Raw genomic sequence first — 24,791 nt, 5'->3', positions numbered from 1 at the left:
TTTAAAAAAATACATGTTGAGAAGTTTCTGAATTCCGTCTTTTTCCCAGAGATTTCGTGTAACGTGAGCACACGACACCCTATGTTAGGGACATAGCCACATGGGCACAGTTTAGCGTGGTATTCTGACAACCCCATACTTAATACAACCAGTTGGATTCCAGATGTGTGCACAGAATTCCCTACCAGTTCTGTCCCACAGCTGGAGTGGCTCCAGCCAGCAATTTCTAGGAGTCTGCCACTCCTAAGGTTCAAACAGGCCACGTGTGGAAGCCACGCTCCCTACGTGCCCTAGCTTTTATAAAGGGATAGGAAAAAGGGGACATTTTATTCTGGTAAAGGCTGGAGGAGGGCAGAAGGGATTTTGAAGAACTGCAACTTGGTTCACTTGATCTGAAATTATTTTCAATGTCCCTGTGTCCTCAGGCAACGTCAGAAACACGGAGAAGCTGAGCTATGACAAGCAGCACCAGTATGAGATCCTAGTAACCGCCTACGACTGTGGACAGAAGCCGGCAGCGCAGGACACCCTGGTGCAGGTGGACGTGAAGCCAGTTTGCAAGCCTGGCTGGCAAGGTGGGCCTGCTCTTGTCAGTCTTGTTGGCTGAAGGCAGCTTGGCTGTGTGTCTCAGAGGGGCTGCACCTGCCTTCTGATCATCACAATGTATCACTAGAGGAGTTTGTAAAGCACAGGCACTCTGCTGTGAGAAATAGAGTAGTCTATTTGTTCTCACAACTCCTGGGTGATATATTACCCCCATTTTACAGCTCAGAATGTCCAAGGCAACTCATCTAATTCATGTGCCCAGTTTGTCCAAGGTGCCCTTTCTCAAGTCTTATGACATCTTCCAATCAATAGTAATTATCCGACAGTGCTCAGGAGAAAGTGCCGGAAAGCCTACACACTTTATGTAAGGATGCAGAGTACACATAGTGCGTTTCAAGTTTTGACCACCGCTCAGCACCCAGAGAAGGTTGCGTGTTCCTTGGGCTTGCACGGAGGACATACAGGCAGAGGTTGGAGATCCAGAATGCAGCTTCTGTGTTAGCAGGTTTCTAAACTATTGGATCTGGCAATGGAGACACAATAGCCTTAAAAGGATGAGGATTTTTGTTTAGATCTTTTAGGATGCAAAGACAGAAGATTCAGCTTACTCTTAGGTGATGGTGATATAGCAATGAATGAAGGAGAAATAAGGATGGGAAGGCTAGTGCACAGAAGGAGCTCACAGAGGACTGAACAGTTTATGGAGTAACAAGAGTTCTAGTGGTAACATCAGTAGTTCAGCCGGCTGGGCAGGGATGCTGGAATCATCTCTGTACTGCCTTTGGTTGCTGCTGCTGCTGCAGCTTCTGCTTACTGATAACTCATGGTGTTCCATGGACTTCTCTGCCTTGTGGCCTTTATCTGTTGCCTTCCCTTCACACGGCTTTAAAGCCCCTGTTACATTCTACCTCTTTCTCTATCTATGTCTGTCTGTATCTTTCATTGTTCACCTTCCTGGTCCCATCAGTTAGTCAGTTTAGTCACTCAGTCCTGTCTGACTCTTTGCAACCCTATGGACTGCAGCACGCCAGGCTTCCCTGTCCTTCACCATCTCCCGGAGCTTTCTCAAACTCATGTCCATCGAGTCGGTGATGCCATCCAACCATCTTGTCCTCTGTTAGCCCCTTCTCCTCCCATCTTCAATCTTCCCCGGCATCAAGGTCTTTTCCGATGAGTCAGTTCTTTGCATCAGGTGGCCAGAGTATTGGAGTTTCAGCTTCAGCATCAGTCGCTCCAATGAATATTCAGGGCTGATTTCCTTTAGGATGGACTGGTTGGATCTCCTTGCAGTCCAAGGGACTCTCAAGAGTCTTCTCCAACACCACAGTTCAAAAGCATCAATTTTTCGGCGCTCAACTTTCTTTATAGTCCAACTCTCACATCCATACATGATTACTGGAAAAACCATAGCTTTGACTAGCCGGACTTTTGTTGGTAAAGTAATAGCTCTGAGTTTTAATATGCTGTCTAGGTTGGTCATAGCTTTTCTTCCAAGGAGTAAGCATCATTTAATTTCATGGCTGCAATCACCATCTGCAGTGATTTTGGAGCCCAAGAATATAAAGTCTCTCACTGTTTCTGTTATTTCCCCATCTATTTACCATGAAGTGATGAGACCAGATGCCATGATCTTAGTTTTCTGAATTTTGAGTTTTAAGCCAATTTTTTCATTCTCCTCTTTCACTTTCATCAAGAGGCTCTTTAGAAGAAAAAAAAAAAAGAGGCTCTTTAGTTCTTCTTTGCTTTCTGCCATAAGGGTGGTATCATCTGCATATCTAAGGTTATTGATATTTCTCCCAGCAATCTTGATTCCAGCTTGTTCTTCATCCAGCCTAGCATTTCACATGATGTACTCTGCATATAAGTTAAATGAGCTGGGTGACAATATACAGCCTTGACATACTCCTTTCCTGATTTGGAACTAGTCTGTTGTTCCATGTCCAGTTCTAGCTGTTGCTTCTTGACCTGCATACAGATTTCTCAAGAGGCAAGTAAGGTGGTCTGATAGTCCCATCTCTAAGAATTTTTCACAGTTTCTTGTGATGCACACAGTCAAAGGCTTTGGTGTAGTCAATAAAGCAGAAGTATATGTTTTTCTGGAATTCTCTTGCTTTATTTATGATCTAACAGATGTTGGCAATTTGATCTCTGGTTCCTCTGCCTTTTCTAAATCCAGCTTGAACATCCAGAAGTTCACAGTTCATGTACTATGGAAGCCTGACTTGGAGAACTTTGAGCATTACTTTGCTAGTGTGTGAGATGAGTGCAATTGTGCAGTAGTTTGAACATTCTTTGGCATTGCCTTTCTTTAGGATTGGAATGAAAACTGACCTTTTCCAGTCCTGTGGCCACTGCTGAGTTTTCCATATTTGTTGGCATAATGAGTACAGCACTTTTACAGCATCATCTTTTAGGATTTGAAATAGCTCAACTGGAATTCCATCACCTCCACTAGTTTTGTTCATAGTGATGCTTCCTAAGCCCCACTTGACTTCACATTCCAGTATCTCAGGCTCTAGGTGAGTGATCGCACCATCATGGTTACCTGGGTCATGAAAGTCTTTTTTGTATAGTTCTGTGTATTCTTGCTTCCTTTTCCTTAACATCTTCTGCTTCTGTTAAATCCATACCATTTCTATCCTTTATTGTTCTCATCTTTGCATGAAATGTTCCCTTGGTATCTGTAATTTTCTTGAAGAGATCTCTAGTCTTTCCCATTCTGTTATTTTCCTCTATTTCTTTGCACTAATCACTGAGGAAGTCTTTCTTATCTCTCTTTGTTATTCTTTGGAACTCTGCATTCAAATGGATATATCTTTCCTTTCCTCCTTTGCATTTAGCTTCTCTTCTTTTCTCAGCTATTTGTGATGCTGCTGCTGCTGCTGCTGCTAAGTCGCTTCAGTCGTGTCCAACTCTGTGCGACCCCATAGAAGGCAGCCCACCAGGCTCCGCCTTCCCTGGGATTCTCCAGGCAAGAATACTGGAGTGGGTTGCCATTTCCTTCTCCAGTGCATGAAAGGGGAAAGTGAAAGTGAAGTTGCTCAGTCGTGTCCGACTCTTAGTGACCCCATGGACTATAGCCTACCAGGCTCCTCCGTCCATGGGATTTTCCAGGCAAGAGTACTGGAATGGGTTGCCATTGGCTTCTCCAGCTATTTGTAAACCCTCCTCAAACAACCATTTTGCCTTTTTGCATTTCTTTTTCTTGGGGATGGTCTTGATTACTACCTCCTGTACAATGTCACGAACTTCCGTCCATAGTTCTTCAGGCACACAGTCTGTCAGATCTAATCCCTTGAATCTATTTGTCACTTCCACTGTATAATTGTAAGGGATTTGATTTAAGTAATACCTGAATGGTCTAGTGGTTTTCCCTACTTTCTTCAATTTAAGTCTGAATTTTGCAATAAGGAGTTCATGGTCTGAGCCACAGTCACTATCCTATCCACAAAAGATAGGACACTGAAAGATGAACTCCCCAGGTCGGTAGGTGCCCAATATGCTATGGGAGATCAGTGGAGAAATAACTCCAGAAAGAATGGAGACAGAGCCAAACCAAAAACAACACCCAGTTGTGGATGTGACTGGTGATGGAAGTAATGTCCAATGCTGTAAAGAGCAGTACTGCATAGGAACCTGGAATGTTAGGTCCGTGAATCAAGGCAAATTGGAAGTGATCAAACAGGAGATGGCAAGTGTGAACATCAGCATTTTAGGAATCAGTGAACTAAAATGGACTGGAATGGGTGAATTTAACTAGATGACCATTATATCTACTACTGTGGGCAAGAATCCCTTAGAAGAAAGGGAGTAGCCTTCATAGTCAACAAAAGAGTCCGAAATGCAGTACTTGGATGCAATCTCAAAAACAACAGAATGATCTCTGTTCACTTCCAAGGCAAACCATTCAGTATCACAGTAATCCAAGTCTATACCCCAACCAGTAATACTGAAGAAGCTGAAGTTGAATGGTTCTATGAAGACCTACAAGACCTCCTAGAACTAACACCCAAAAAAGATGTCCTCCTTTTCATCATAGGGGACTGGAATGCAAAAGTAGGATGTCAAGAGATAACCTGGAGTAACAGACAAATTTGGCCTTGGAGTACAAAACAAAGCAGATCAAAGGTTAACAGAGTTTTGCTCTGAGAATGCACTAATCCCATCATTTCATGGCAAATAGATGGGGAAAAATGGTAACAGTGGCAGATTTTATTTTCTTGGGCTACAAAATCACTAAGGACAGTGCCTGCAGCCATGAAATTAAAAGTAGCTGGCTCCTTGGTAGGAAAGCTATGACAAACCTAGACAACACATTAAAAAGCAGTGACATCACTTTGCCAACAAAGATGCGTATAGTCAAAGCTATGGTTTTTCCAGTAATCATGTATGGATGTGAGAGTTGGACCATAAAGAAGGCTGAGCGCCAAAGAATTGATGCTTTTGAACTGTGGTGCTAGAGAAGACTCTTGAGAGTCCCTTGGACTCCAAGTAGAACAAACCAGTCAATCCTAAAGGAAAGCAACCATAAATATTCGTTGGACAGACTGATGCTGAAACTGAAGCTCCAATACTTTGGCCACCTGATGCGAAGAGCTGACTCGCTGGAAAAGACTCTGATGCTGGGAAAAATTGAGGGCAAGAGGAGAAGGGGATGACAGAGGATGAGATGGTTAGATGGTATCACTGACTCAATAGACATGAGTTTGAGCAAGCTTTGGGAGATGGTGAAGGACAGGGAAGTCTGGCATGCTGCAGTCCATGGGGTTGCAAAGAGTCGGACATGTTTTGGTGACTGAACAACAAGAGAAAGGGTGTGATCAGCTGTGTTTTTCATTCATGTCCCTATCAGGCAGGCTGATGCCAGACCACTGGTCAGACTTTGAATGGCTGCCTTTTAGTCAGGCATTCAGTCCTAATCCAGTTCAGCCGGCCAGCCTGGCGGGACCTCATGGTACAAAGCAAGGACACCTGAGGACCACCTGAATCTCTGCCCTCAGACTTCCCCTGCACAACCTTATCTCCCTTAATCTTGCAGCTAGAAAGATGGAGGGGTAATTAAATCCACCCTTGGAGAGAGCCAGAATCATTAGCTCTTGAACAAAGTTTGCTGTTTTTTAGTCACTCAGTCGTGTCTGACTCTTCTGTGACCCCATAGACTGTAGCCCACCAGGCTCTTCTGTCTATAGGGTTTCCCAGGCAAGAATACTGGATTGGGTTGCCATCTCCTTCTCCAAGGGGTCTTCCCAACCCAAAGATCAAACCCCCATGTCTCCTGCATTGGCAGGCGGATTCGTTGCCACTGAGCCACAAGGGCAGCCCCTTTAAACAAAGTAAAAAAGATGAAATGCTCAGTAAGAGGAGACACAGGTGAGATACATGAGATGTAAGGAGCGTGGTGGGTCATCTCGGTGTCCGTCTATTTAGGATCAAGCCAGAGGCAGAGAAAAGAGTACCAACCAGAGTGGGAAACTGTGTGTTCTCAACCTCAGGAGGCCTGAGCTCTGGTTGAGTGTAATTTACTAGACCCTTAGGATCCTGAGGACAGGATTCTGTCTCTCCTGTTCATAGTAGAATTTCTCAGGCTTAACACATGTCTGGCCCCAATGGTAGGTGCTCAAGAAATGGGCCTTGAATGAATGAATGAGTGAATGGAAAGCTATTTGAGTAAAGAACTTGCCTTGTTTTATTTTGACATGTAACAACTAGCCCCAGTGAAAGTCTTGCTTTTGAAAAGAAAGCCTAGAGAGAATATAAAAGATTTCTAAGCCTGGACCACGTTCTCAATGGGATTTTAAGTGAGGAAGGCAAAACCCAAAGCCATATCTGGAGAATGATCCCAATCTGTTTTGTCTTTGATAAATGAGATACCTACAGATTTGGAATCACATTTCTGTACTTAAATTTAAATGTAATTTCCAAACAGAGTTTGTACTTATTTCAGTGTTCAATGTATGCAAATAAATCATGTTGATAATGTTTTGTTCTGTATATGAAAAATCTGTGGGGCCCCTACCTTGGGGCACAAGGCTATTTTCCGCTCTTGACAAGGAGGCCAAGGAGGCAAGGATGCCATCCATGTGTTGGTGTGTCTGCAGGACCCAGCACAGGGCCAGGCACAAGGCAGGTGATTGGCAAGCATTGAGTGGATGAATGAATGGTGGAAAATGTAACTTTGTGTGGAACAAAGACAAGAAGGAAGCAGCACCTCCCTGTATCAGTTCACCATGCCAAGCAAAGTGATGTAAACAGATGTAACATTAGGACCAATGACTTGATGATGGCTCCCTGCCTGAGTCTGCCAGCTTTGGGTGGCTGATGCTGATTCTGCATCACTCCCCTCTTCCCTCAAGCTTACTCGCTGTGGACAGCATTAGGTCTATCTCCCCAGCCATCACCCCAGCAGGCCAACAGATCACAGACAGGCACTCCTGGTTTTTTGATATGTGTGGCAGTGGTCAAAATCAAAATGCTTTCCTGGAATTCCTATCCCAGCCCCCAGACCGAGAGCAGAATCTTGCCTCCTTCTACCATACTGGCCCACTTTACTCCTCCACGGGGGCAAACTCCATCTCTGACCGCCCCCCACTTGGGGCCAGTTCTCTCTTCTACTGGCTAGGGCTGCCTGGGAACTGGAAGTACTCCTTTCTCCAGGGAAGAGCATCACCACTTGTCCCAGATATATGTCTCCTGTCCAGCCCCTTCTCCCAGCTTTTTAGAGCAAACTGGAGTGAGCCATGTTTTACCAGGTTGGTTTTGTTTTGTTTTACTGATCACAGATGAAGCAGGCTGTCCCTCAATGGGGGAGGCCTTCCGTTCCTAAGGGAAAGGGCTGGCTCTTCCTGAAGCAGGTGTAGGGGTGGAAGCTGCACTGTAGGAGGCTATTCAGGGCCCAGTGAGCAGTATCGGGAAGCCAGTCTGGCTTGTGGAGTGGGTGGGGACTAGGGAGAAATGGGGAGTGAGTTTGGAGTGATCAGGGGGTGGGAGGGTTGACAGTCAAGATTTTGGATGCCAGGGTGACGAGCTGTGATGAGCCCCAAGCCCCTGGGACCCAGCTCTGAGTGAGGGATCTGCAGATATGTGCCAGGCGTAACTGCCCAGAAGAACAAGCTCCTCCCTGGGCTGGCTTCTGGCAAGCAGCAAGGGCTACCAAGCAAACACAATTTGGCAGTTCAAATTCTTGTACCTGTTTGAAGTCATTTCCCTCCAGGCAGGAGGGGACTGCAGCATACTGAAAGCAATCCATCATGCTCAGAGCCTTCTGTCTCCCCTGGACCACTCTCTCCCAATCTGCCCTTGAAGCCTTACTGTGCTTAGCTTCTCCCTGGGAGCTGTCCTGGGGAAGACAGGGACCTGCTCACAGTTAGAGCCCTCCCTTCCTCCCAGACCCCAGTGATGCCCTAGGGCCCTGGACCATTTATCCGTCACCATAACCCCTTCTGGGAATGTAGGGCTGAAGCTTTCCCAAGGTGATGCTGGCCTTACCCAGCTGTATACGAAGGACCTCCCATCCCCTGGCTTTGCTTCCACCTACCTTTTATACCTTGGCTGAGGCATCATCTGCTTGAGCTACAATATTCCATTCTCTGACTTTCTTCTGTGGGTGAATCTTGTCTTCCCAGAAATGATATGGGCTCTGTCTGTGGGACTTCCCACAGACACTCACTGAATTTTCCATCCATCCCCTAAATGTAAACTTGCTTACCACCAACACTCACCAGTGGCAGAGCAAGACTTAACAGAGGCTCAGCTGACAGCAAGGGAGGAAGGCTTGGCATCCAGAAATGACCCCAGGATACTGGGGGCATGTGTCTTGCTCTTACATTTTGTCTTCTCTGCTGTATTCTGAGATTGTAATTCTGAAAAGGTGTTAGGGGTCAGCTCGCTCTGCAGGGATAGGTGGAGATTTGCCTGAGGTTGTGTTACTCCCATTTCTCAGCTACTCAGGGAAGAAAAGGGTCCTCAAAGCTTCACTTAGACTAGTGCAGATGGAAGGGAAAACTAAATCTCTGTGCTTTGTCCTGAGCTCAGAGAACTCAGAGGGGCCTGATAGCAGCTCATATTCATGGAGGTGAACGATTCTAATAGGAACCAGGAAAACAGTGTGCCTGCCACACATACACTGAAGACGAGCTTGTGCCTTTCATGCCAGGCATCTGGACTTGCAGTCTTCTTAGGGTCTCTTTCCCTTCTGCCAAGCAGTTGTTCGTGCCCACACCTGAGGACTTCAGGAAACATCTGCATCTATCCATGGGTCAGAGCACCACAGAGGATGCAGTGCCCTCAGAGGCTCTCAGGGTGATGGGGGCAGTAACAGCAATGGACTTTGAGAAGGTCCTGCTGACCTCCCCTTATAGGAGCCACAGACTGTGTCCTGAGGAGCATTTGCAGTTCAGTTGCTGATTGAGGGTTTTGTTTGTTTAACTTTGACATTACGTGATGGACTATCATCTCTTCCTTTTTATTGTTAAAGATTTATTTATTTTTCCTCATGCTGGGTCTTCGTTGCTATGCAGAGGTTTTCTCTAGTTGCGGAGAGTGGGGGGCTACTGTTCGCTGCAGTGCTTGGGCTTCTCATTGTGGTGGCTTGCTCTTGAAGCACAGGCTCTAGGGATGGAGACTTCAGTTGTTGAGGCTTTCAGGCTCAGTTGCTCTACCACATGTGGGATCTCCCTGGACTCGGGATCAAACCCATGTCCCCTGGACTGGCAGGCGGATTCTTAACCACTAGACCACCAGTGAAGCCCCACATCCCTTCTCTGTCCCTCCCTTTATTGTTCTTTATAATCCCTTGGCCCATGTCTCTCTACATTTCAAGCTGAAAGTATCGTCCACACAGCACTTACTTAGGACATTTTCCTTTTTATTGTTGCAAGTCAGATTTTGTATTTATTACTTGCTCCTGCCAGCTGAAACCCAAAGTTCAGTCTGCTACTGTCCCCTTTATGCAAAATGGTGGCTTTCTTGATGGCTCAGACAGTAAAGAATCTATCTGCCTGCCATGCAGGAGACTCAAGTTTGATCCCTGGGTTGGAGAGATCCCCTGGAGAAGGGAATAGCAACCCACTCCAGTATTCTTGCCTGGAGAATCCCATGGATAGAGGAGCCTGGCGGGCTACAGTCCATGGGGTCGCGAAGAGTCAGACACAACTGAGCGAATAACATTTTTACTTTTTCACTTTATGCAAAACAGCTCCCCTCTGAAGAGAACCACTGTACGCTTCCCTTCTAGGCCTTCACCCTTTCTTCCCAGGCATGTTGCTGACCAGGCATCCAGCCATTTTGTATCTGAAGTTCCCACATCAAATCAGCTTTCCAGACTCCAGCCCCCGCAGAATTTGCCTGCTTCATCCCTGAGCACCATCCCACGGCAGCCAATTACACCTCACCCAGTATCAGTTCACCCAGCGCCGGCGGTTCCTAGATCTTCTCCCTCGGGCCCAATTCCGGCTCCTTTTACCTTTACCTTCACAGTAAGGTGTCCTATCTAAATGGATAGAAAAGGAGATGGCCATCTCTTCTCTGTTCTTTTGGGATTGACTAATTCTCCAGGTGCATCAAACTGTCAAGGTGTTTCTGCTGCTGCTGCTAAGTTGCGTCAGTCGTGTCCGGCTCTGTGCGACCCCATAGACAGCAGCCCACCAGGCTCCGCCGTCCCTGGGATTCTCCAGGCAAGAACACTGGAGTGGGTTGCCATTTCCTTCTCCAGTGCATGAAACGGAAAAGTGAAAGTGAAGTCGCTCAGTCGTGTCCGACTCTTAGCGACCCCATGGACTGTAGCCTACCAGGCTCCTCCATCCATGGGATTTTCCAAGCAAGAGTATGGAGTGGGGTGCCATTGCCTTCTCTGCGAGGTATTTCTACCATTCCACAAATCAGGGCTTCATTAAGAAGGAGATGGATGTCACTTAGAGAAGTGCTTCTCACGTCTGAGTGTGCGCATGAGCACCTGGGGGCTGGGCGCAATCCAGATTCTGACTCAGTAAGTCTGGGGTAGACCTGGATGTTCCTGGTCCGTGGCTTTCGCTTGGAGTCAGATGGTCAGGCAGAAAATATTACTGAACACCTAGAGGATGTCTAAGATTCTTATGTTGAAAAGACAGCAGCCTGAAAGCTGTTGGATGAGATTCATTTTCCCTTAGTTATTTGCATTGTGAGACAACTGAAATTGACACACACATGACCTAGTAGGAGATATTCTGCAATAAATTCAGTCCCCCTTTATTGAAGGCCCATGGTGTGCTGCAGGCTGGGGATATAGAGGAAAGAGACCTACTAGGATTCATAGTATAGAAGGCAATAAGAGGGACACAATTTCTCCTGGAGGGACCATTGGGGACATGAAGGAGAGACACTTAACTTTGCAGAGGCCGTGGAGGAGATGTACCTGGGGTAGATCTTGAAGGATAGTCGTTTCAGCACAGAGAAGAAGAGTGTTCTAGATGAGGGAGCAGGTGTCAGGAAGGTGGGGGAGAGCATGATATGGCCTGGGCATGGGGGAGAAGACTGGACAGGCCAATGGGGACCAGATCAGGAGGGGGACTTCCTATGTTACCCCAAGGGCAATGGGAAGCCTAGAGGCTCCACCAGACATGATGAAGGGGATACTGAAGCAGAAACAGTGCTTGGCTGACCATGTAAATGGTGGCTGGGATGCAGAAACTGGGGCAGGGAGACCACCTGAAAAGATTATTATTCCTGAGTATACTAAGTAGAACACTTCTAGAAAAATATCTAAAGTCATATATTTATTCCAAAACCAATCAAAATACTGAGCAGCAAAGGAGGTTCGATTTTCAGGCAAATCCCATGAGACTCCATAGGCAGGGGGACAAGGCTGGCAGTCAGGCATGTCTAGGGTAGAAAAGATGCCTGCTAAGCCTTGTCACATATATATTCTGTCCCCTCTGCATCTGTCCACTTCCCTGCCACCTTGCCATGTAGAACAATTCCCAGGTCCCAGGGGTCAGCTGGCTTCACCCTCTGCCTTGCAAAAGTCAGATCAGTTATTGATCAAGTATAGCAAAGAGCTGACTTAGATTTTACCAGTTGAGAGGCATTGATTTTGAATCATAAAGTGATAAGCTCACAAAAGTGCCCAGATTTGCTTAGAGAAACAGAAACAGATGGGGTTCAGAAGTTGGAGATGTGTCCACTGGAGGATTTATGGCGATGTCAGGCTTGTTGCAGGCTGATTCAGAGGGCATTTCCAGAAAGACAGAGGAAAGGACAGCTCCTTGCCCTCTGTTCCCTCCTTCATTGTCCTGCCAGGAGGTCCAACATTCCACTACGAGGTACCAACTTTTTGTTCTAAAAGATTGTCAAAAAACAAAACTCAGTGTAGTAAATATGAAGATCTAGTTGTTTTATTCAATAATTTATGAGTCAGGCAGCATCCCAACTACTGTTCTCAGAGGTTGTACAAAATGGAGAATTTTTATAGAAGGAGGGAGGGGCAAGGAAGTTATGAGCACATGAAGAGAAAGAATTGTTCCAGGTCATGTCACCTTCTTTGAGGGGAAAGGCAGGGGTCTATTGTTCAGGTTATCTCTTCTTCCTTTGGGGGATGAAAAGGGTCCCTCTGGCAAATCACTGGTGCTGATCAGAAAATTCCAGGTTGGCCAATTAAGATTATATCCCTGTATATATGTTGTGCACCTGAAACTAATATAATATTGTAAATCAACTATACTTTAGAAGAAAAAAAGAAAGAGGGAGGGAGAGAGGGAGGGATGGAGGAAGAAAGGAAAGAAGGAATGAGGCAAAGGGAGAAAGAGAGAAAAAAGGGATTACATGCCTGGGGAAGGTCAAAACCTCAGTCAGTTCAGGTATTAAATCTAGGTTTGGTATTAGGGCTTTAGCACAAGCAGTGCCCTTTTGAGTCTGTGATTTTCCCTTTAATAATTCCCTGTTTTTGGTCAGATGCTCAGTCTGAGAGATCAAAAGTTCAGGCATAAACACCACTCTCGCCTATTGCTCCGCAGTTCTCACAGCCTTGTTGATCCTTGGTGTGGTATCCACAGTTCATGATGTCTTTGCTTAATCCCTGTGACATTCACAGGCCATGGTTCTAGCTTCATGATCCTTAAGTTGATCAGTCTCCTCATTTTCTTTTTTCTGATGTTCTAGTTTTAGGGAGATCATTTGCTCAGTGGTTAGCAACTGCAAACATGCATTTAAGACTTTCAGGAAAATAAAACACACTAGAGTATTACTGTGATTATAATAAGCTGGTTAATTCATAATGTTCAGAGTGCACTTTAGAGCCATGGTCTCCAGGACCCAAACCAATCAAAGAAAGACCCCACTGAAGCAGTCACCCTTTTAAGCCAAGTGGTTTGTTCGGTAATTTTATGTAACTAAGTTTCAACTTCCCTAAAGTGTCAGTCCCGGTATAGTGCAGACAACTTGTTCAGCTGTTTGAATAAAATAGGATAAAAGCCTATTCTATTATCAAGAACGATCTTGACCAGAGAGCCTAAGGATCTTTGCTGGGCAGCTAGTGCTTTTGCCACAGAATCTGCAATGTCTCCAAGAGTTAAGGAGAGATTTATTATTATATCTCATTTGTATTTACTCCTAACCGAGAGATGGATTTATTCTCTGCCTTTATCTGCTCAATCCAGGGGTCAGTGAGGTTTTTAGTGCATGTGGAAAGAGAATCTCCTTTGTCATTTTAGCAGATGAAAGAAAACCAAGTTTTAGTTTTAAGTAAATATTAAAGCATATTTTAAAATCCATATAATATCAATTCAATTTTAGCCAGCTTGATTGATTATAAAAGGTAAAATTCTTGCTTTTTCTCTTTCTCTTCAACTTTTTATATGCATTTAGTTTGTCTTTCATAACCAGAAGTTCTAGTTTAGGCAAAATTACTTTCACTTCCCTTAACAGGTATGCATTTCCATACCTCATATCTTTTCTTAACCAAGAAACACATACTACTTTCCTTGCATACAAAATTGTGTCCCTTATTATTACTAATAACTTCACATATGTTGATTAGGATTCTTAACCCTTAGAAACCTTAATTTTTAGTGAAAACTAAAGAAGTAAGTGATTGTAAACCACATGTCAGACAAGCATTTTATTTTAGATTGGCAAATTTACAAATATATTTCATTTCTAGAAACATGTCTTTTTTTCACAGTACAGTCTTTCAGTGTGATACAGAACACGTTTACTAATAGAACCAAATTTATCTTGAGTTTCTCTGCAATCGAAAGCCAAAAGTAGGTAAACATGTTCAGTAATAACTATTTCATGACTCTCTTATTTTAAATGATCTAGATATGTAACAAATTTCTATCATTTAACTTAAGAAAATTCAAAATTTTCAAGATACCAAAAAGATTTTGGAGGCTATTCTTAAGTACATATACAATAAAATATAAAATTGCTGTATAAATTCTTATCCTGTTTTACACCTACATAACTTATTTGCTGGGCTTCCCTGGTGGCTCAGCTGGTAAAGAATTCACCTGCAATGCAGGAGAACTGGGTTTGATTCCTGGGAAGTTCCCTGGAGAAGGGAAAGAGGATTATCCAGTATTCTGATCTGGAGAATTCCATGGACTGTATAGTTGTCGCAAAGAATAGGACACGACTGAGTGACTTTCACTTTCACTTCAACTCATTTGCTGCCATCAATTATGTCTAAATCACCCACCAAAAACTTCATGACAAAATCAGCCATTGTCCTGAGTTATTTTAATTTTTGCTGACAAATTTTGTGACTAAGAAACATGAATTTGACTAGTAAACCTGGGAAGAATAAGTTATCTGTATTATATTCACTATTGATAACTTTAAAGACAGATCTGTTTAAATTAAACCAACCAACTTAAAATAGCTTTTATTTGCTGAAAATTATCCCAAATCATGTGCACTTGAAAAATATTTGAGTTTCTGTTATATATCTGAGAACTTCAGAATGACCAATTCGTACAAGCACTTGCCTTCAAACCAACTAAATGGCGCTCTTTTACAGATTAATATTGGTGATACCCCCCCAAAGGTGGGGAAACATAACAAATCTACAACATACATATAATATAGACACACAAACATAGAGCTGCAGAGAGCTTATAGCCCAGTTTCCAAATACGTGTTCTCTCTGTCTCTGTCTCTCTCCCTTTTTGTCTCTCTTATTTCTTCTGGTGAGAAACTCTCTATTAAGTTTGCATTTCAAAGAATGGCTCTTTGGTCCTAAAGAAGATAGGGGTAGGGAATTTACATCACAAAGGCACAGATTAAGTGCAGGACAATTCTGTGTCCAATGTCCTAATTTTTTAAAGCATTTTGAGAGGAATAGGTGAGGGTTAGGGGTTGACAAGACCAAAAAAAAAAGGGTCCTGCAGTGATTTGCAACATATAGACAGTTGTTTTCAATTCCTTGAAGAACTGAGGTGTAGCTTTTGTTTTAGGTACCATTTATGTCTTTAATTTTTTCACAGGTTTTGCAATAAGTCTTTCAATGAAGCTATTTTGGAATTTCAAAAATTTTTGAAGACTTCTGCATACCTATCAAAATAGATATCCCATTCTGTTTGTATGATTTTGGAGCCCTAGCTTTTATGTAGGGTTTTTTAGTGATCTATCTATCCCTCATAATGGCCATTGTAATTCCTCTGAGAGATGACAGCAATCTGGTAGATCCCTGGCTACAAATGGAGTTTAGCCCACATTTCTATCCAGCTATCTCTAGTCACAAATGGAGCATAACCTACATTTCTGTTTGGTCATATTTTGGAACCCCCAAGCTGATGGCTACTGAACCCAGCTCTCAGGACACAAAACAAGCTTAGCAAGATTTTGCCATTCTTCAAAATATCTACAGCTTCTGGAATCACAGTTCTCAGATATAAAATAAGAAGGTATGCCAGAAGGTGGCACACTCAAGTTTTGGATATAAAGGATCTCATTAGCAATTAGCCTTTATCTACACAATCAATACAAAACAAGACAAACATGTTCATGTTAACATAACCAAGAGATGACTCTGTATCCTGGCTACAAGAAGGCCCTGTATGCAACAGCAACAATTCCCCTGGAGGCTTGGGGAAAGGACTGAACCAGCAGACCCCAAGGACTGAGGCATTGAGGATTGATTCCAAACAAAACGGAGAACTGCAACTGTTACCAGCAGTTCCCAACATGGAATTTGGAGAATTCCAAGCAAATGTGGAATTGCACACTAAACCTTCATCAGTTCCCAATGCGGAATCTGGAAACAGAATCAAGGGCTGGGGTTTTCCACTCAAAAATCTGAAAATTGTAGTCTGGAAAGGCTAAGGTCTTGGCTCCAGGCAGAGTCATCTGCTAGCTTTATTGGCTCCAGGCAGAATCATTTACCAGCTCAAGCTGACTTGCCTTATAAAGGAAAGCCAATTATACTGGGAGCTTGAGAGCAAAGTGACTGAGAAGAACTTACCAATGGCCCTCCGAAACGGTGAGAAAGAGGGTGAACTTAAAAGTGTTCACAGGGCACCATGCCTGTGTTTCCTGCTGTCCCCAGATGCCATTGAAAGTTTGCTTCAGTCCCACTACTGCCATCAAATCTGTTAAAAAACAGAATGCCACCAAGTAAATGTGAAAATCTAATTGGTTTTATTCAATAATTCATGAATCAAACAGCATCTCGTCTAGTACCTAGACAGATGCTCCAAGGAGTTGTACAAAATGGAAGGTTTTTATAGAAGGAGGGTGGAGCAAGGAGGCTATTAGCAGAAAAAACAGAGACAGAATAGTTTCAGACCAGCTCACTTTCCTGGGGGGAAAGGGCAAGAGTCTACCATGAAGATTGCTTCTTTCTTTGGGGGATGGAGAGATCTCACATGACAGAGTACCCTGTTAGTGCTGCCAGACTGCCCGATTAAGATTGCATTTCTTGACAAGATTGGAACTGCAATTAGGTCAAATATTAAATCTAGGTTTGATATCCTGGGGCCTTAGCCTAGTGATGCCATTTAGACTCTGTGGTTTTCTTCTTTAAGAGGATAATCCCCACTTAAATTGCAAATGCCAAATGTCACTATTAAGCCAGGATTCACCAAATCTAGTCGACCTGATTTTGTGAAAAGGTGAGCTACAAAAATGGTGAGCACATCTTAAATGGTTGAAAAAAATCAAAAGATGAGTAATATTTTGTGGCACAAGAAAATTACATGAAATTTAAATTTTAGTGCCCATAAATAAAGTTTTTGGCATACAGTACACTCATTCATTTACGTATTATCTCATGGCAGCTTTTGCACTACAACAGCAGGGCTGAGGAGTTTCATGGGGACCAGATGGCCCTCAAAGCCAAAATATTTACTATCTGGCCCTTTCCATAAAATGTTTGCTGACACTTGCATGGAGCTATTATTGTCCGTTGACACCTTAGTTAGTAGTAGTTTATCAGAGTATCTAGGGCAGCCTAGAAAAAATAGAGCAACAAATGAACACATTTAGACAGAGGCAAAGAAGTATTGATACAAAAGTCCAAAGCAACGTTCACCACACAGAAGTGCAGTGCGGTGCTTAGTCGCTCAGTTGCGTCCAACTCTTTGCGACCCCATGGACTGCAGCCCTCCACGCTTCTCTGTCCATGGGATTCTCCAGGCAAGAATACTGGAGTGGGTTGCCATGCCCTTCTCCAGAGGATCTTCCCAACACAGGAATCAAATCCAGGTCTCCTGCATTGCAGGCAGATTCTTTACCATCTGAGCTACTAGGGAAGCTCTCACCAGAAGACAGAGAAGCAATTCTAGCCCATTTCACAGATGAGGAAAACTTGGGCCAAGAGAGATTGACTGACTTGCCCAGAACCTCACAGCTAATAGATGGCAGAGATGGAATTCACATTCGTGTCAGTCTATCCCAGAGGGACTAAGGTGTCAGGAGGAAGGAGGAGAATAGAACAAGGAGGTTGGGAATTTCCAACGCGGCAGCTTTATACAAAGGGCATCTGAGAAAACTGTTCAAGAGACACATACGTCCTTTGGTAATATATGTAATCTCTTTATCACCTTATCTACAAAATGATGATGAGACTTACCTTGAAGGAGCAGCTCGAGTTCAATGAAGCAATATATAGTTTGCATCTAAACGGTGCCCAGTATTCTTTTCCTCCCTTCTCCATGCCTGACGCTTTTCACATTTCCTTAACTGAGCCTCATCCAATGCCCTGTTCCCTTGAGATTGCAGTTCATATGAGAATAAGCCCCATAAATAGATACCATTTGTCTGAGCCTCAGGTTGCCTCTGGTGATCTCATGTGCCAGAGAAACCCAATGTGAGCCTAAGACCTGGGTGTTAGGTTTCAAACCAAAAGATGCTGGCCCCAAGCTCAGCTTCTCACACCAGAGTAGGACAATGCCTTCTCCTGTCAGAGACATAAGCCTGAAGATTATCCACCATCTACCCTTCTGCTCAACAGGACAGAACTTGGCTTTATTTGAGGTTCATCCCAGGGGCTCAGCTCTTTCGTCCTCTGTGCCCTCCCTTCATTGTCCTCCTGACTCTCCTCTTTATCAGGATTCTCTACCACCCCCCACCCCACATCCCTGCAGAGGAGAAGATGATCGGGGCACAGGGATGCAGAAGTTAGGTACAAAAACAGTGCAGACAGAGTTAGATGGGGATGGGAAGGGCTTCATCAACACTTAGCTCCATCATAATTTGCAGGCTTTGCTGAAGCCCCTTCCCTGGCTAGCTTGGGTTTCCTCAACTATAAATTAAGAATCATGACCCTTGGCTCAAGGGCTCTTCTGTATGATTTAGGAAGACCACAAGAGGCTCTATGTGTAGAAGTGCTTTGCAAAATTTAAATCATCAGGCAAATAATGTTGTGATCAAAATTGATAAAATAGATACTCTCATACAAATAGGTACAGACGCATGCACACACTGAAATCCATAGAGTGGGTAAGGCTGTGTGGCATAAGCACCATGTCCTTGATTTTGAAGGCTAAGACTAGAACCGAAGGGAAACAGTGAGGTGGGGTGGGAAGAACACAGTCTATGGGGGCTGAGAAACCAGGTCTCAGTCCCAGCTCAGCTCCAACCCAGTCTTCAACCTTGAGAAAGTCACTCCTGCCTGGCTGGGCTTCCCCCAAGTGTAAAGGGCACAACAATGCTTTCTTGTAAGTATGAGATGAACGGTTATGGGTGCAATACCATGCTCAGAACCACACGTGACAGGGCTTAATGAACAGCAGCTCTTTTTTTAGTTTCCTTTATTTCAATTCTTAAGATCACAATGGAACATTTTGCCCCCAACACCAGTAATTAGAATTCCACTAACCCCGGGACTGTGGTTGTTGAGTCAGCTGAGATCTGCCAGGTGCACCTCTGTGCTCCCAGAGGGGCTTCGTGGGGCTCTCCTGCTCTGTGAAGAATGACCTGTTGGGACACCGCTGACACAGTCAGTCCTTAAGATGCAAGATAGTTCTGAACAGGATGCTGATTTACCTACTCAGTGACTTCTTCTTTATTTGGCCACGCTGTGCAGCCTGCATGTGGCATCTTAGGCTCCCAACCAGGGATTGAACGCTAGCCCACTGCAGAGAAAGTGCAGAGTCTTAACCACTAGACCACCAGGGAAGTCCCTCCATGACTTTTTAATGCACTTAAAGACCTGCTGGATAAGTGTGCGCACCCGAAAACCCGGCTCCCCCAGGCTCCATGTGAGCCTGGGGGGAAATGAGCCCCAAGGTTTCTGGGTCCATAATCTCAAGCCTGAGGGGGAGGGGTGAGTGGACTGCACTCCCCACAAGCAGCACTCAGCCACAATAATAGTCACTGCTGACCGAGCACTTCCTGTGTGCCGTGTGTGGCTGAGGCAGGTACTCGTGTACCCAGTCACTCTTCATCACACCCTGAAAGCTGTGTTTTTCCCATTTTGCAGATGAGGACTTGGAGGTTGAGACTCTTGCCAGCCAGCTAGTAATATCCCGGACCAGCCTGCAAACCCAGTCCTGTCTGCCTGCAGACACAGGACCACTGCTCATTCAGCTGCAGTGTCTCAAAGCAAAGGAAGACACTGGCCTCCTTGGGAGACCTTTGGAAGAGAGCTGTCTTGGGGACAGTCCCACAGTTGGAACCCTTTCCTCATGTTATAAAGAAAATGTGTTGTTAGGCAGTAGGGCACCATGAGAGAGGACGATGGCTTGCCAGGTAGCAGTGGGGAGAGTGCCACTCCTGCCATACAAGCCTACAGGTGATGCCTGCCTTTGTTCAGGAGGGCAGCGCATCTCTAGGCCTTCTTGGATGACCCCTTAGACCCTAAAAAGGGGATGGACTTACCCAAGGACATCCAGATGCTGAGAGGTGTAACCAGGGCTGGTATAGGTCTCCTGACTCAGTGCCCCAGCCCACCACCCCATCTCTCCATGGATCTGGTCTGCCCCAAAGCCACTTGTAATCAGCCAACTCCCTCTTCCATGGACAGTTCTTTTAAATACTTGCAGGCAACTTGAATTTCTCCCTGAAGGGAGTCAACAGAGGATGGGGCTTGGGAGGGCTGCTCCAAAGCCAGAAAGATCTGGGTTCAAATCCAGGTTCCATCACATCTTGGCTCAGGGACATTGGGCAGGTCACTTACCTCTTTGAGCCCTTGGATGTGGTGTCTGCAAATTGAGACTAAGAACAGCACTTGTCTCAGAGGGTGGTCCCAAGGCAGAACTATGTGCAGCTCTCAGGAGCATCTCCGTGTGAACTACAAGGGAGATGAGGAAACAGAGGCCTCTAGGAATCAGGCCAGCTAGTTGGTGCCATTTGCTGGGGGTGTGCTCTCAGGCAGGTCATTTCACATCTCAGCCTCAGTTATACCATCGGTGAAATGGCCCTCCTCCTTTTGGAGGGCCTGCTCCCTTTCTCAGTTGGATACCAGGCAGACTGATAGCACTTATAAAAAGCCCAGCCAAGAGTTTACTAAGTGGTGGTTTCCTTCTTGCTCTGTGTTACTGAAATGCATCATCAGCCTAGCACTGATATTTGTCATCTGAATATCAACCAGACACTTGGTTCTCATTATGAATGTGACCACAGCCAACCACTCACCTCTCCTTGCCACGCTTATCCTCATCTCTAACGGGGGCAGAATAATGCCAGCAACCCCTCTCTGCATCCTCATCATGTGGCTCTTGGTGGACTGAGCAACAGGCTGGAGAGCTAGAAGTCCACGCTGGACTCACAGAGTGAAGCGTGTAGTGACCCTGGAGATGCCAGGACAGTGGCCTAGAGCACTAACTCCGCTCCAGCCACGCAGAGGGGTGGCTGAGGTCCCAGCGCAAAAGAGATGTTCTCAGTGCTTCCATTAAACACAGGGAGCTTCCCCCAGGGCCCACCCTGAGCCAGGTGGATGGGGCACCCTGGGGCTGCGAGCTGGAAGAGGGATGAGAGCAAGCAGGTGACCAGATCCTGAATATATGATTCCAATCCAGGGAAGTCAGAGCAGGAACCGGGGCCCAGAGCCTGGAAGACCAGAGAGCAGGGGTGCCTAAGCATTTGGCAATGGACGAAGTGGCACTGAAGCTGTATTGAGGGGCCAGTACAATTTGCCAGGTGCCCCAAGGGGTTAGGGATGGACTCTGTGATGGGAAGAGGCAGGGAGGAGTGCTCCAGCAGAGCCTGGTCCTTCAGAGTTGCACCTGCCAGCCATGGGTTCTCGTTCATGTCCAACTCAACATTTCTCGCTCTGTGAGCGAGGGGAGACGAGTTTGAGTTGCAGATAAGAGTGTGGAGAAAACTCGGCATTTCCCGGTTTGTTTCCATGACAGATGCAGTCAGATTTCCAAAGCGGACAGTGAATGAAGTAGACAGAACTTTACAGAGAGATTCTGCTGGGCTGTGGGTGTACCAGCCAGACTTCACTGGAGCCCAAAGGAGCATGGTGGGCCTCAGCAGGTGGGAGGGGGTCCCTTCTCCCTCCCTTCCCTTGGAGCCGAGTCAGTCGCTGAGGTCTGGGGCCTTCAGAGCATCCGCAGTTGGGATCCTCAGCCAGGAAGCTGGTCACCCTGGTCAGGAGGGCAGGGCGAGGCATGGACACATGGGCCCGGAGCAACGTGGAAGCTCAAGGGCTCTTGGGGAGGGGCGGTGCTTGGAGCTCCCCTGTCAGACTGTGGCCAATGTGGGGTATCTGTCTGGGGCTGTAGAAACTAGCACACTCTGAGGATGATGAATTTCTGATAACCTCGTTGATGGAAATAAGTATCTAGAGTTCAGTGTGACCTCATTTTCAGCCTGTCTAAGACACATGGGATGTTAAGCCTTGTTTCAGCAATGAGTCATTTGCAGGAGGCCAGAAGCCCCTCTCTCTCTCCCAGTACCGGGTCTGTCTCTGGCCCAAGACCCTGCATCCCTGGGTGACAGCAGCCAGTAGCACTTGGCAGCAGGCGTTGGCAAGGAGCAGAGCAGGGCCCATCTACCCTCTGAGGTCTGGTGAAAGGTAGCCACACGGGGACTGACTCACCCACCTTCTTCCAGGCTCCAGGCTCCAGGCCCAGAAGCAAACAGTAACAGCATGTCACTCCCTGCCAACCACCAAGGCTTTTGCTGTTCAGGCTCTCAGTGCCCCATGGATTTGTAACACCCTTCATGCCTGAATGCAAAACAAAGCACCCCATGCCTAGTGTGTGGGTGGTACTCAGACCTGCCAACAGGAGCTCTGTGGCAAAGGGAAGCAGCAGGTTGTCTGTCTGCCCAAGTGGCCAAGGGAGAGGGATGGTTTTCAAGCAGCATTTACAAGTTCTGTATGATAAGTAGCAATCGGACCACTGCAACTTTTTAATATAAATATATTTTAAATTATAAAGTGTTTCCTGCTCATTTGAAAAGAATTTTTTAATATATATATTTAAATTTTATTTATTTATGGCTGTGCTGGGCCTTGTTTGCTGAGTGGGCTTTTTTCTAGTTGCAGTGAGTGGAGGCTCCTCTTTGTTGCCGTATGCAGTCTTCTCATTATGGTGGCTTCATTTGTTGTGGAGCAGAGGCTCTCGGGTGCGCCAGCTTCAGTAGTTGCAGCTCCCAGGCTCTAGAGTTGTGGCACATGGGCTTAATTGCTCCATGGCATGTGGAATCTTCCTGGACCAGGGATTGAACTTGGGTCTCTTACATTGGCAGGCATACTCTTTACCATTAGCACCACTTGGGAAGCCCTTGAAAAGAAACTCTTTTAAGATAATAATTACAATAAAAGTTCCCCATGATCCAATGAATGCAGTATTATTAATATTACAGTATACTTTTCTCCCTTCATACATAGTCATTTGAACTTTGCGTGTTTTCCACTTAACTTTGTGCCACATGTATTATCCCACTTCATGAAACCATACCACCCTCTCATCAGCTGCGTAACATTCTTTCAAAGAAGGTCAAGTGTGCCTGATGGGGTTCTTGAAGTCAAATGGGGCAATGTGATTGTCCAGCTTTAGCTCGGTTCTGCTTTTCTGTGTATCTGTGCAAAAATCTTTGTCTGCATTTTGGATTACTCTCTCAGGAGTATTATCACCTGGGCCAAAGCATATGGTCATTTTGAGGCCCAAGATATGTTTTTCTGAGCATCAGTCTAATCATCTGTGATGACTCCCACTGCCCATACATGTGAGGGACACCTCTCCCCACTCCTGGGCACTTGGACTCTGGTTTCCAGTGTATTTGATGGACTCTGCAGATTTGTGCCATATTTTCCAAAGAGATGATAATTTGATTCCAATTTTAGAAAGTCACTCATTGAAATGAAAAACCCTGCAGTCTTCTAATATCACCTGGAGTTGTGGTCCTTTTGTTTAAAAAAGTAAATTGTGCAACCATGTGCCACTGATCTATCGATTAAAGAGATTTACGTGACTGGAGTCTGAAAAGTTTACATAAGCCATCTTTACAAAAAGACTGAAAGTGTGTGCTTGAAAAACCATATGCTTGCATTGTAAATGCTTTTCAAGGCTATAAAAGTAAAGATTCTTGAAGAATAGCTACTCCATCTTGTACCAATAATGCATTCATCCCAAGATAAGAAAATTGCCTGGAAAATGCTCATGTTTATTGGACATAAGAGAGAAGAGTTTCTATAAATCCAAGAGAAAGTACCCTGGTTGGTTGAGTTAATGATTTCCCCCTTGGGAGACTTGTCTTCCAGAATGGCTGCTCCTAAATTGCCTGGTTTCTGCACCTTTCCAGCATCAATTCTACTGGACATGTTTCTGCATGTGAGCTGAGAATCTCTGGGAATGAAAAGGGTGGGAATTAAGAGTAGCCAAATTTGGTGTGGGGCCCTGGTTTTTGAAAACCATATGGTTCACGTCTATGGCAGCACTGACAATCCTGGAGAGTGTGGAGCCAGGGTGAAAGGTGGAGGGACCCAAGCTTTAAAGAAGTGGCGCCCACATCAGCAAGCTCAGAGGCTTGTTGGAAAACTAAGGTGCTCACAAGGGCATCAGAGAACCAGTGAATGGATTCCCTGCTAGCATGCAAACAGCCAGGGGCTGACCAGATTGGGGTGCAGTGCCAAGGGGGCCTGTGTCAGGCATGGGAGCAGAACAGACCCCGCCCAAGTGCTGTGGGCAGATCTGGAGAAACAGTGAACAGAGTGAACCCCAAAACCAGCCCAGCAGAAGAGCGGCAACATCCTCAATTCAGAGAGGCTGGAAGGAGCAGGAGAATCCAAAAATAAAGACAACAAGAAGAAAGTCTGACCAGAGCAAAGGGTCAGGAGAATTCCCAGACACCTTCCACGAAGCAACCATAGCATTCATTCCCCAGATACTTAGTGAGAACCAGCCATGTTCCAGGAACTGTACCAACCACTGGAGATTTCAAATCTAAGCAAAAGAGACAGACCCGCTCTTGTGGAACGTGTGATGGTAGATGGAGATGGAGGTGAGGGGTGAGAGTTTCAGGTGGAAAATAATCACAGAAGTAAATGAACAGCTTAGGCTACTGTTCACAATCAGTCACGTGGCCAACCCCAAAATCACCAGGGAAGGGAAGTGTACTCCTTCCACCGGAGGAGGGTGTCAATGAAAATAGTCAATAAACAATCAATAATAACAATAGAAAAGAGTTTTATTTGAGTCAAACTGAAGACTAAACCAGAAGCCGGGTTCCTAGATTTCTCTGAGAAACAGCTCCAGAGAAGCAGAGTTTTCATCACAGTTTTGTATCTTGTCAGAACAAAGAATATTAAACAAGTCATGGTTACATTTCTTTAAGGTTTCCAAAAAAAAAAAAAAAAAACCAGACCAGCATGTACACAGCAA

General features: G+C 45.3%; 1 protein-coding gene across 1 annotated transcript in view; it reads left to right on the top strand.

The window, feature by feature from the left end:
* The window catches only part of CLSTN2 (calsyntenin 2), a 704,297-nt gene that overhangs the window by 540,489 nt on the left and 139,017 nt on the right, over positions 1 to 24,791 (top strand). The window contains exon 5 of the mRNA XM_081573999.1: positions 426 to 575. Coding sequence (XP_081430125.1) covers positions 426 to 575 — 150 coding nt within the window. The remainder of the gene's footprint in view (positions 1 to 425; positions 576 to 24,791) is intronic.

The sequence above is a fragment of the Giraffa tippelskirchi genome, chromosome 2 (assembly GCF_054371585.1).
Source record: "Giraffa tippelskirchi isolate mGirTip1 chromosome 2, T2T-mGirTip1v1.2.pri, whole genome shotgun sequence".
NCBI classification, from domain to species: domain Eukaryota; kingdom Metazoa; phylum Chordata; class Mammalia; order Artiodactyla; family Giraffidae; genus Giraffa; species Giraffa tippelskirchi.
Note: the sequence above shows the minus strand (reverse complement) of the source record. Positions and strands in the feature narration are given on the sequence as shown.